The sequence below is a fragment of the Microcaecilia unicolor genome, chromosome 10 (genome assembly GCF_901765095.1).
Source record: "Microcaecilia unicolor chromosome 10, aMicUni1.1, whole genome shotgun sequence".
NCBI classification, from domain to species: Eukaryota; Metazoa; Chordata; class Amphibia; order Gymnophiona; family Siphonopidae; genus Microcaecilia; species Microcaecilia unicolor.
Window position 1 is genome coordinate 132,576,116 of NC_044040.1, and position 14,122 is coordinate 132,590,237.

General features: G+C 43.7%; 1 protein-coding gene across 1 annotated transcript in view; it reads left to right on the forward strand.

The window, feature by feature from the left end:
* Window positions 1-14,122, forward strand: part of DTYMK (deoxythymidylate kinase) — a 191,473-nt gene that overhangs the window by 106,886 nt on the left and 70,465 nt on the right. Inside the window, exon 3 of the mRNA XM_030216631.1 lies at window positions 11,372-11,462. Coding sequence (XP_030072491.1) covers window positions 11,372-11,462 — 91 coding nt within the window. The remainder of the gene's footprint in view (window positions 1-11,371; window positions 11,463-14,122) is intronic.

The window sequence follows — 14,122 nt, forward strand, 5'->3', positions numbered from 1 at the left end:
CCACGTTTGTCCGGATTTCTGGACAAACGTCGGCGCGGGTGCGGGCAGGCGCGTGCGTGTGGGCAAGCGATCGGCGCCGTGGTAACCCTACTCCCGTCCCCTCCCCTTCCTTACCATGTTCCCTGGTGGTCTAGTGACGTCTTCGAGGCAGGAAAGAGCCCCCTCTTTCCTGCCTGGAGCGCTGCCTCCCCTGTCTATCATCCTCCTCGGTCTGGCTGGGGATTCAAAATGGCCGCCGAGAGTTGAACTCTCGTGAGGCCACTTCAACTCTCGGTGGCCATTTTGAATCTCCAGCCAGACCGAGGAGGATGCAGCAGGCAAGGACAGGCAGCGCTCCGGGCAGGAAAGAGGGGGCTCTTTCCTGCCCCGAAGAGAAGACCCTACTAGACCACCAGGGCTAGATAGTAAGTGAGGGGGGGAACCATGTGACGGGGGGCGGGGAATAGAGGGGCGGAACGAGGACCCGAAGGGGGCGTGGCGGGGGCGGGGTATGAGGCGGGGCGGGGTAGGGGGCGTGACATGTGTCCTCTTTTTCAGAGGACACAAAATGGTAACCCTAGTAAAAACAATCAAAGACTATAGTGGAAAAACCAATCAGGAAAGGAAGAAAGTTCAGCTTGAAAAAGAGCCTTCTGAACTGTATTTAATCAAACCAGAAAAGTTAAGTTTGTGAAGACAGAAGATTTTGTGAAAGTTAATACCAGTGAAGTACTTAGCAGTTCCTCTCTGACCACATTTAATGAACAGCTTCATATTGTTTCAAGTACCTTGCCCTGCTCGTGCAGCCCCTCCCCTCTGCCTGCAGCTAAGGGCATTAACCTGATCTCTGAAAATCCTCTAGGAAGAGAGGGGCGTATAGCAACAAGTTGCTAAAAGACAAAAGGAGGGAGGATCCTGACTCAGAGCTACTCTCCCCCTACCATCTCCTGTGTTCATTAACCTATGTCTGAACACATGAGTCAATCAGCTTCATATTGTTTCAAGTACCTTGCCCTATTCAATTGCATCCCCTCCCCTCTGCCTGCAGCTAAGGACATTAACCTGATCTCTGAAAATCCTCTAGGGTGAGAGGGGCATATAGCAACAAGTTGCTAAGAGACAAAAGGAGGGAAGATCCTGACTCAGAGCTACTCTCCCCCTCCCATCTCCTCTGTTCATTAGCCTATGTCTGAAACCTGATTCAGTAATGATTGCAGCAGCTTGAAAAGCAGACTTCTCCCTACAGCAATTGATTCTTAGTACAGCCTTCAGACCGAGTAGCCTTTTCACTTCCAGCTTCCTCTTAAGCTGTCTTCCCACTTAATAAAATATATAAATAATCACAGGATGGCAGATCTTAATGCCACACAGACTGTACCAGATGCGCAGGAGCAGCCAGAGGGCAATGCAGATTCAGTAGACACCCTCCCCCACCAGTCCTAGCAAGGGGTCAAGAGCAAAAGAACTCACAAATTAACCCAGAAATTTCTGGAAATTTATCAAGCAAAACAGGAGAAGTATTGTCAGAAGCTAAGCAAGCTCTGGGGAGAGGTAGAAGAGAACATGTTTAATGCTTCAAAGGCAGGGGCAGACAAGGGTGCTTGTCTGTCATCAATAGAGACCAGCTATGCACGCTATCAGCAAAAGTCAGCAGAGTATTGCCAGTTCTTAGATGAGACAAATTACTGAGCAGAGTCTTTTGAAAAAAGAATTTCAAGAAGTCACAGACCAGAGGCGTAGCGTGGAAGTAGCTGGTCTAAGCATACGTCCAAAAGCTCAAGATCCTCTAGATCAAGTGCAACAAACCACTCCAGCCAATCGACAGCGAGCTTGGCGGCCCTTCAGGCACGGGCTATGGCAGAAATGGTCAAAGCTCGCTGTCGCCACGTTGAGCAAGAAACCACTCTGAAGCTAGAGAGGGCCGAGATGGAAGCTGAAGCTGGACATTATGATAGAGGTGCTCCAGCAAGACAAAGAAATTGCTGGACTTGAGGCGAAGGCCAATGTCCTCGAAGATGCTGCGGGGCAGAATGAAGGAAACAACTTAGCTACTTTGTCTTTGAAGACCGTGCCCGAAGAACCAAAACTTATGTGATGACACACACTCAACTATTTACCAGGGCATGGAAACAGTTGGATTCAGGGGAGTCATTGGATCCTGAGGAGCCAAAGCCATCTTTATCAGTAGGAATACCACCTGGGGAAAGAAAGCTCGAGGTACAACATGGCATGAGAGCCAACTTTCACCCACCAACTTACACACTCTTATATGCTCTGACACACTATCTACAGCTCATGTCCTGCGATTGACTAATGAAGCAGACGCCTCACTGTAGCCACAAGGTAACCGGAGGCAAGGAGAATCTGAGTCACCATTTCCCAGAGGAACACCAGCTATACACTCTTCATGCAAGCAAGAACCAGCAGGGTGGTCGTATTCCACGTCTATCCCCACAGAAGACAAGGCCAGCCAGCCCGCAGAGGCTTCAACTGCTCAACCTGAAACCTCAACAAGAGACGAGCTAGTAAGGTATCTAGCATGCAAAGATCTGGGGGGCTCAGGGCTTACTCAGTTCAACAGCCGGCCTGAGCATTATAGGGCATGGAAATCAGACTTCAAGGATGCCATCGCGAGCATGAGGCTTACCCCGAAACTTGAGATGAACATGATGCTACACTGGCTGGGGAAGGAAACAGCCGTACGTGTGGAGGAGTTGAAGCATTCATATTTGAATGACCCTTCGAAGGGGTTAAAAGAGATGTGGGAAAGACTGGAGGAGTACTACGGCAGCCCAGAAGCCATAGAAAATTCACTGTTCAACAGGTTGGATAGATTCCCAACGATATCCGGCAGAGACAACTACAAGCTGCAAGAGCTGGGAAAACTCCTTCACAAGCTGGAAGCAGTCAAGGCCTAGAACAGCTTTCCAAACGTCAGCCAGCCAGACACACCTCGGGGCACCAAGAGCATTTTAGGAAAACTACCATACGACATAAGGGAGAAGTGGTCAGTGGTTGGCACACAATACAAGCAAGAGAATCAAGGGAAATACCATCCTTTTAACGTCTTCACATTGTTCATAAGAGACGTAGCTAAAAGAAGAAATGATCCTTGGTTCATGGTTGAGCCACCTGAATCAAGCCAGTTCCTGGAAGGGAAACCAGCCAAACTGTACAAGAAACCTATACCTGTATATAAGACGGAAGTGTCATCCTCAATGTCTGCACCGTCTGATTCTTCTTCCACTACGGAGAACGTAGGGGAACCCAAGGAACAATGCCATATACACAGAGCACCTCACCCTCTCAGAAAGTGTTGAGGGTTCATAGGGAAGCCTTTGAGGGAGCGTAAAGAATTGCTAAAAAGGTACAGATTCTGTTGCAGGTGCTGTTCTTCATCAGACCATTTCGCCAAAGACTGCAGAGTACCTGTCCAGTGCACAGAGTGTGGTAGCGACCAACACGTCTATGCCCGACACCCAGATGGGGCAAAGCAGCGTCCCAACCCCGAGATGAATCATGGTGGGGAGAAGGAAGAGGGAAGGGCACCGACATTCCAAGTCACTTTGAAATGCACAAGGGTGTGTGGAAAAATCCATGAAGGTAGATCCTGCACCAAGATATGCCTGCCAAAGTGTATTCAGAAGGGCGGCCTGAGAAGGCAGTCAAAATGTACGTCATCATAGATGAGCAGAGCAACTGGTCCCTTGCAAGGTCAGAGTTTTACAACCTGTTTGAGATCCAGCAAGGCTACTCCTTATATAGCATCTAAACTTGTGTGGGAGTTGCACAAATGTCGGGGAGAGTAGCAAGCGACTATGTGATAGAAGCAATGGATGGAAGCACCAAGTCACGATTACCTATGTTAATTGAATGTGACCAGATTCCAGACGATAAGGTTGCTTGGAATCACCCCCATCTGAGGCCCATTGCCAACCAACTCACACCTTTAGATCCAAATGCTGAGATCTTACTCTTGCTGGGTCAAGACGCACCAGAACTCCTGGAGATCCATGAATCGTGCAAGGGCCCATGTGGTGCTCCTTATGCACAGCGTCTCGCCCTGATTTGGAGAATAGTAGGCGAAGTCTGCCTCAACCAAACGAGAAGAGCAAATGTCGGTGTGCTCTTCACCAATGTCTTAGAAAGTGGGCGCATTTCACTATTTGAATCATGTAACAACCACCTAACTACCAAAGAGGCTCCCGCTTACAAAGAACGGAGCGCTGTCTCAACACTTTATAAAACCATCTCCGCAGCAGATTTGGGAGAACATCTGGGAATCTCAGTGTTCCAGACCACCAAAGATGATGACAAACCTGCTTTCTCCATAGAAGATAAAGAGTTCCTGAACATTATGAACAAAGAGCTCAGGAAAAATGAGTCAAACAGCTGGGTAGCACCCCTCTCATTCCGTAAGCCCAGGTCTCGACTCCCAAACAACAGAAGCTATGCCCTCTCCCGACTTAACCTCGTTGTGGAAAACCTTGAGGAGGAAATCAGAGATGAGGCAGCATTTCATAACCTTCATGCAGAACACGCGCATCAACGGCCACGCAGAGCTTGTCTCACCATTGAAAGAGAAAAAAGAAATACCGCCTAAATATCAACCAGTTTCTTTACCTGAGGAATTAAACAGAGTGCAGTTATCCCGGCATAACCAGGAGCACTGGTGTCACATGCCCTTCTTTGATAAAACTGTAGCAGGCTGTTTTGTGAGGATAGATATTGGAAACCACGACAGCAAACCAGTGTATAGGGAGCTTTTGTCAGTAGCTAAACACAAACGCAGTGACTCTGAGGAGAAAGAACAGCCAGTTACCAAGCCGTCAGCATCTTCAGATTGTAGGACATCAGACAGTGGTGATGTGGACAATTGGAAGCTCCAAAAACAAGAAGAAAGTGAAAACTGGAAAGGGAGGATAGAAGAAAGGAGCCATGAAGAAACAAATAAGGAACACCTCTTCTCCAAGCAGCTCAGATAAAGACAGCTCAGCAGAGAACTCAGCACCTGAAGAAGGTGAAGTGTCAGACTCTGACAGTGACAGTTCGTCCTCCAACTCTGGTTCTGACTCTTTATCTGAGGGTGAGGAGTTCCATGATGGTTATGGTGATGATCTGATGGAAGATGCAGAAGATAGGGCACGACTAGAACAAATGCCAGAAAAGGAGAAGGAACAGGAGCTGTTTAACCGAATAGAAAAAAGAAAATTGATGAAACGACGACTTGAAATAAAAAAAGAAGCTAGAAACAGCAAAAAAGAAAGAAAAGCGAGAGAAGAGGAAACTCACCCAGATTCAAGATCTATGCAGATGGCAATGGCTAACACCTTCTGGAGACGCTGGAGACGCAAGTACCTCTCGACCCTACAGATCCGCAGCAAATGGCAGACCAGTAAGGCCAACATCCATGAAGGTGACATTGTCTTACTCAAGGACAACCAGACTCAACACAATGATTGGCCCCTGGCATTGGTCACCAAAACCATCCCCAATAAAGATGGAAGAGTCAGAAAGGTGGAAATCAGAACTGTGAAACAAGGAACAGCAAAGACTTTCTGCAGACCCATCACTGAAATCATGCTCCTCATGCCGCATGAAGAGGCATGAGCATAGTGAGCCATCATCTACCCAGGAAGACCAGAGACTCAAAGACTTTCTTTCTCTCTCTTTTGTGTTAGTGTAGTTGTTGTTGTTTGTCTCTCGTTTAAGGGCCTGTATGCTGAAGATGACCCTACAGCTGGCAGATAGCATGGATGCAAAGAATGAACTTAACATGTTATTAATTTTGATAAATTGTGATAATAGTAATAGTGGTATCAACCGATACCAGGCAGGGAGTGTTCTATCCTCTGATAGCCTTACCCTGATTTATAATGTGGCCCTGGGATGAGTTTGTTACCTTTGCTGTCATTCTCACTGCAGAATCACATGAACGAAGGCAGACTGTGTTTCCATTGGTGGGTCTCCCCCTGCTCCCTGGGCCAGTGTGTGTCCTTCTCTATCCCTCTCACATGGAGGCAGGTCCTGATTTAGAGGTTGCAGCGCAATGAGAAGATTCTCCTTTTTCATTAAGACTGTGTGAGCAGTATTGAACTTTGCCCTGCTATAGAGTGCTGTATGTATATTGCTTTATTGTTTTTGTATATATTTATGTAATAAATTGAATTTTATTATATATTGCTGATCTGGAGCACATTTGGAAAGAGTGTTTATATAGGAGTGCTCTGGTTTGTACAAGTATATCGCCTTTTCTTTAAACAAACAGTTAAAATTTAAAGCCAAGAAGTGCAGAGTGATGCATTTGGGGTTCAGAAACCCAAAAGAGAGATATCGAATAGAAGGCAAGAGATTAGTAAGCTCGACTCAGGAGAGAGACCTTGGGGTGTTGGTGTCCGAGGGTCTGAAGGTGAAGAAACAATGTGACAAGGCGACGGTCGTGGCCATAAGGATGCTAGGCTGCATAGAGAGGGGTATAACCAGCAGAAGAAAGGAGATGTTGATGCCCCTCTACAAATCGTTGGTGAGGCCCCACTTGGAGTATTGTGTTCAGTTTTGGAGGCCTTATCTTGCTAAAGATGTAAAAAGACTGGAAGCGGTGCAAAGAAAACGTACAAAAATAGTATAGGATTTGCGTTGCAAACTGTACGAGAAGAGACTTGCCATACCTTGGAGGAAAGGAGAAACAGGTGACATGATACAGACGTTCAAATATTTGAAAGGTATTAATCCGCAAACAAACATTTTCCGGAGACGGGAAGGTGGTAGATCTAGAGGACATGAATTGAGGTTGAATGGGGGCAGACTCAGGTGTAATGTCAGGAAGTATTTTTTTCACAGAAAGGGTGGTGGATACGTGGTATGCCCTCCCGCGGGAAGTGGTGGAGATGAAAACGGTAATGGAATTCATACATGCGTGGGAGAAACACAAAGGAATGCTATTTAGAAGGAATGGATCTACGTAATCTCAGCGGAGATTGGGTGGTGATGCCGGTAATTGGAGAGTAAAACTGGTGCTGGGCGGACTGCTAAGGTCTGCGCCCTGATCGTGGCTGAATAGATATGGATGGGCTGGAATGTAAATTTTAAGGGGCTTTGACGTTAGCTTCAAAACTTTTAGTAAAGGAACAGTGCTGGGCAGACTATTATGGTCTGTGCCCTGAGAAAGGCAGGGACAAATCAAACTCGGGTATACATGTAAAAGTATCACATACTATGTAAAATGAGTTTATCTGTTTGGGCAGACTGGATGGACCATTCAGGCCTTTATCTGCCGTCATTTACTATGTTACTATGATTGCAATGGACTATATATACTATACTGCTTTGGGATGTAGGTGGAACAGTGGTCCTGGCCTCAAATCCTCTCTCCTGGAATGGGTAACTTACATAAGTATTGCCATACTGGGAAAGACCAAAGATCCATCGAGCCCAGCATCCTGTTTCCAACAGTGGCCAATCCAGGTCACAAATATCTAGCAAGATCCCAAAAATGTAGAAAAACATTTTATACTGCTTATCCCAGAAATAGTGGATTTTCCACAGTCCATTTAATAACGGTCTATGGACTTTTCCTTTAGGAAGCCATCCAAACCTTTTTTAAACTCTGCTAAGCTAACCACCTTTACCACATTCTTTTGGCAGCTCTGTCTCCCCCACAACTATAAGCCTGATCCTAAACTAGGAATCTCTGTTCCCCAGAAGATGAGGACATGTGGTAGAGAGATTAGTCCAGTACTCACCCCCTTGTTGCAGCTGAGACTGAGTCAGCAGTAAGTCACTGAATGGAGACTTCAATAGGAAGGGGGTCAGACTCTGTGTGAGATGCGCCACCCTATAGTTTGAGGAATCTCCTCCAGTTCTAGAAACTTCTACCTGCTGGTCTGAGAAGATATGGCTTCACAATGCAGAGCAGGCTTACAGCAGAGGTATCCTCTACAACAGGAACAGAGAGCAAGAGAAAATAGCAAAGATCAGTACTTTGCCCCCCAAATTCTGCTTCATTGCAGAACAAACCAAGTGACACATGTCCCAGCCTAGTAGATAAGGTAGTATAGATGTTAGAGCACTCAACTCATGCTGAAAGAATTGCAAGTTCGAATCCCACAGGGGATATCCTCCTGATTTGCCACACACACATAAAGGTAATTTTTTAACTCCGCGCAGATTTTCAACTCTGATAGTGGGATTCATATGGTGAACATGGTGATGTTTAATTACCACAATTGTGGATGCAATGACTTTAATTACTGTGCCGATCTTGTTCTGGAATTTTCTGGCCTTTTCTTTTGGTTCTGCTTATTTCTTTGTGTTTCTGTAAGTTTCCACTGACAGTTGCAGGACAGGAATTTCTGGCTGAACACAAACTGATAAGACCCCCGTTGCCATGACATCCCAACTGTCTTGTTATAAATATAATTTACTGAGCAGAGGTGTGGCAAGGACCCCAATTCACCTATCACAATTCTTAGGTGAACGTGCGGGACTTCTGATTGGTGCAGGACAAGAGAGAGGTGGTTGGGAACTACAGTCCTATAAAGGTACTAAGCAGACAAAGAGACTCTGAAATAGCCCAATTGGCAAGAGAAGCTTCATATCCTTGCTCAGCAGGAATATTTCCCAGGAAATACACCTTTTTCTCTTTTTATTAATGTATTGGTGAGAATTGTATTTTTGCAGCTGAGAACTTTATAACCTTTGTATTCTTTCATATTTTTCTCCCTTTTCCTTTCTTTCTTTCATTCATTCATTCATTCATTCATTCATTCATTCATTCACCTTTATAACTTTTCTGCAAACTTACAGCTAATGATATTTCCTGTCATTGGTATCCTCTAAAAGATCCTATCCGTCCTCTTTCTGCAACATAAGATATAATTACTATTTCTTTTGCAATTGCCTAAGTTAGCATTGTTCGGTTTTGTATGATTCCTAGTGCCTGCCAGTTATACAAGCTCGTTGTAGTAAGTAATAAAGATTCCTTTCTTTCTACCTTCAGTCTTGTTTCTTTTACTTCTAAGAATAGCACCTAACGCAGCCATTACAATCTCCACAAGTGCTATAATTAATGCTGAGGCGAACACCATTTTGTCTTTAGGACTCCAGAGAGCGAGTTTGTGTATTCTCTGTGATGGTGGTTACTTGGTGATATTTGGTGATTTTGCTGTGTTCTGTTTCACCTCCTGCTTACTCCTTCACTAATACATACTCCACTTCTGTCCTATCCTCCCTTCCCACTACCTGCTGTCCTTATCCCTATCCCTGTCCTCCATCCTGTATGCAACTTGGTGTATCTGTGTGTAGGTGTCTCTGTATGTGTGTAGTAGTATTTGGTGCAATAATTGTATACATGTGTGTGTAGTGTGCTGCAGCCACTTGTCTTTGTTGTGTTCCTGTTATTGTTGGTGTCCCATTGTTTGTGTATTTGCATGTCCATAATGATGGCGGAGGTGTTCCTAGGGTTGTTGATGCATGCAGATCTCTCTCATGAATATTCATTGTGGGTATCCTGTAAACTTGACTGACTGGGGTGCCTCCAGGACCAGGTTTGGGAACCACTGAGTTAGGGGCTATGTTCAAATTTTAATGGTCATGGTGCCACCAACCACTTATACATCAATCCATTTATATAATTTCTCAATTTCTAAATACCAGAAAAAGTTTGAAATTATAGTTTTGTGGGTGTCTCGCCTTGTAATTCTAAGATTACACAACCGGAATCATTTCTAATAAATCAACAGGGAACCTCAAACCTCCTAATAGTTAATTACTATACATACATGGGTTAGAATGGATTTTATAATTAGTCCGCTGTATCATCTACTCTCATATCACACTAGTTATTGATTCTGAACAACATTCTCATTATATCCACTGTGATATTTATTACTCATCCACAAATCTTATACATCCACAGACCATCTCACATATTTCTCAAAGCTGTGCTTTACCCCAATAACATACTCTATATATCCCCACTATTAAATAGAATTCTCACATTTATACAAATGAAAATTGCACCATCCACTATTTTCTCAAGGAGTAGGATACTATCACTGGTTCCAGTGAGGAGAATAAGAGAGAAAAAAACCAAACGCAAAAACTCATGAATACATGAGAAAAACGGATGGTATAAAAACTCTCCTTCTCCTTCACTAATTATAGAAATTAACAAGATGAAACACCTCCCCTCAAAACCACCAAACTGGTAATAAACCCGGTAAATCTTAAATAACCCCAAACACACACATCAATTTAAAGCCTGTACCCATAATGTTAAAAACTTAACAAAGCTAACCGCCCCGTTTTTCAAAGTGTGAAGGCAAAAATACCAATCAATGTCTCTCAAATAATCAGTCACTTATCTTCTTGTTTATAACTCCAGGCTAGGTTAGTTATGTAAATCCAGGCTGATGGTAGTATAGTTGGGGAACTCACCACACTGTTTAGTCTGAAATGTTGACACCATCCCGTGTCTCCCTTCAACAAGTGTGCCTTGTTTCGCCGATAGACAAGCTGCTTCAGGAAGGGCACTCCGATGGATCCTTACACGGACCTCTCAGGATCACCAAACAGTCCACAAATCATTAATACATGCACTAGCATATTATGTGCTTAGAACTAGGTGCCCAATTTGGAAGGGGCGACCAACCATCCCATCATAGTTATATGTGAGCTCCCGGATATAAAGGGTTGGCATTTTTGGATCATTAAAAGAGTAGACTTTAGTGGGTTCTTATTTCAAGGAGAAGCTTTATAAATTCTATTTAAATTATATACATTTATACAGTTAAAAATTTAAATTATGTTAACAGTAATGACAATAGGCGAAAGGGAGTTGTCTGTGACTAAGTGATTCACTTGACATGCTAGAAGAAGAGTACGACTGACCAGTGAATATCCCTTTGTCTCACAAAATGACCTATCTAAGGTAAGTTTTTAGTCATTTTATTGGAAGTTTTGCAATGAACTATTTCATGACAAAAAAGTTTTGTTTAGAACTGTAGCGTGAAAAATTTGTTTGGGGATGCGCATGTGCTATGGTGGGATGGTTGGTCGCCCCTTCCAAATTGGGTACCTGATGCTGAGCACTTATAATATATTTTAAGAAACGTGTTATTAAGAAATAAGTGGTTGTTGGCATCTTGACCATTAAAATTTGAAGTTTAATCCAGGTTAAGTTTATAAATAAGTACATTAGCCTTGAATTTTTTTTTTATTTGATGACTCAGGAGCTATGACTAGGTTGACTAATTGTCTAGAATGTCATACACATTGGACTCAATTATAATAAATTATTGATTAACCCACACCAAAAGAAGTTTGAGTGATAAAGTCAATAGATAATATTTTGGATATATTTGTCACAAATAATTTTCTTATCTTTCTGTAGGCCATTGATTAAGGACAAGTTAAACAATGGAATCACATTGGTAGTGGACAGATACGCTTTTTCTGGGGTGGCTTTCACAAGTGCCAAGGAGGTTAGTGATTTCTCTTGTAGGATTTATATAACACTAACAGTGTGCACTGTGGCTTGTGCTTGTGTAATTATGCTATTAATAAGTGTGATTTTTAAAAATCCTTGGAATTGGTTTTTTTTTTATCTAGCAGTTTCTTGCTGCTCCTTTTGGGCATTCAACTCAGTCAGAACCAATGGGCACCAACACTATAAATCTTCATTTATAGCTACTGCATTTGATATAAAAAGTCACTGGAGAGTTTCACTCTTATGTTTCAATCATTTTTATTAAGTGAACATAATCAGCTGTAACATTTCACATTACATAAGCAAGTTCCATAACAGCAATTGGCATATCTTCACATTTTGTATTTTTATTGATATTGGTATTTCCCCCCCTAAACTACTCCCCCTCCCCTCCCTGTTCCCTACCCCCCTTCCCTCCCCAAAGCCCCCCCCCCCCTTTTTTTCCTTATATATCCAATAACAAGCAAGAGGTTACAGGAGCAGCAGCAGCAATGGGGATTATAGGTTCAATATCTGGCTCCGGACCATTGGGGTCAAGGTTTCCAAAAGGGTGCCCATCTACATTCAAATTGTTGTCTTCTTATCCGTGGCTGGTTCCGCATTGCCAGATGTTCTATACGTAAAAGTATAAGCATTCGAGTTCGCCAATATTGCAGTGATGGTGGTTTGTTCTCCAGCCACTCCTGCAGGATTGCTTTTTTCGCTACTACTGTAGCTCTTTTTACAAAGTCTGTGATTCACTCTTATTTATTAAAAATCAATTTTAATCCACCTCTCAAAATACTTCTTAGCAGATAACATCTGACATTAAAATCATAATTAAACATTAACAACATATACATGCAGACAATACACCACAATAAAATGTAAATATATGTATGATAATTTCATTCTTCCTTAAAGTCCTGCAGATCAATTCTGAACTTGTGGGTTCTGCCTATCAACCAACGAATGGAAACAGAGAAAGAAAGTAGGTCTTGGTGATTCGCTCCTTAAGGGTATTGTGCAGTCCTGGAACCTCTAGTATTCGCTGTCTCCAGCAGATGGTGATGGTACCTCATACAGTTCCGTGGCTTTTTACCTCTGCTAGATCATAAGCTAGCATATTTTAGTGGTTTAAGCTATATTTCTTTCCTCTTTGAAGGACGTCTGCAGTTAGGAAATGCTTTGAGCCTCCAAGCCTATTTCCTATTGCTCTCCCTACCATGGGAGGGGCACTTGGGGTTGAGAAGCCTCCAGACTGCTAGTCTGAGGCTGTCTCCTGAGCCAGTTTCCTAGCTGGAACCCAGTTGAGTATGGGACATTATTTCTGAGCTGCTGTATACCAGAAGGCAGTAATTAGTGCTGCCAATTCCCTTCCCTTCTCCCCCACTAACACCCTAAGGAGATGCTCCCTGGAGATTATGTCCAACTTCAAATATACTCTCTGTTACTCTTCAAATATACTCTTTCTTAGCGTTAGCTCCACCGTTCTGCACAAATGGGTGTTATCCCTTCCTATCAAGAAAAAGATCTAGGTGTCATGGTTGAAAATACGATGAATTCCTCTGCCCAGTGTGAGGTGGTGGGCAAAAAAGCAAACAGGATGCCAGGAATTATTAGGAAAGGGATGCAAAATAAGATCAAGAATATAATACCTCTGTATTGCTCCATGATGCAACCTTACCTTGAGTATTGTGTTCAGTTCTGATCATCTGGATCAAAGAGCGACCAAAATGGTAAAGGGGATGGAACTCCTCCCATATGAGGAAAGGCTAAAGAGGTAAGGCTCTTTAGCTTGGAAAAGAGACAGCTGAGGGGGGGATATGAGTGAGGTCTACAAACTCCTGAGTGGTATAGAATGGGTAAAAATGAATTGATTTTTCACTTTTTCAAAAAGTACAAAGATCAAAGACCGTTAGATGGAAATACTTTTAAAATAAATTGGAGGAAATATTTTTTCACTCAAAGAATAGTTAAGGTGTGGAACGCACTGCCGGAGGATGTGGTAACAGCGGTTAGTGTATCTGGGTTTTAAAAAGGTTTGGACAAGTTCATGGAGGAACAGTCCATAGTCTTATTGAGATGGATATGAGGGAAGTCACTGCTTGTCCTGGGATTGGTAGTATGGAATGTTTTTGCTAATTGGGTTTCTGACAGGTACTTGTGACCAGGATTGGCCACTGTTGGAAGCAGGATACTGGGCTAGATGGACCATTGGTCTGACCCAGTATGGTTATTCTTATGTACCCGCAGGTGGAGGTAAAGAAAACTGAATTCTGCCAGTGACATCACCAGCATAAGCTGGAACAGTCTAGTACATTTGTGTACCTTCAGCAGGTGATAGGTTGGGCTGATGGTTCTTTCCCTGGCCTAGCTCCTTTCTCTGCTGGCCGCACTGCGTGGTCAAGCCTAATGGCCACTCCCAGGTCACAGACTCTGGCCCATACTTGGTTGAGCTCGGAGCTTGGCTCCACAGCCCCCAGTTGTACTTCTTACTACCACTATGTGAGACTTTTTGGTCCTGTGGGACATTGTCCGAGGGGTGCAGGTCCCCATCCCCCCACCCTTCTTGCCTATTCACCCTGTCTGAGTGTACTCCCCACAGGCTCCCCCAGCAACTCCCAGGCTTTCCAAAAGTGCTCGCTTTGGCAGCACTTATCCCCCCCCCCCCCC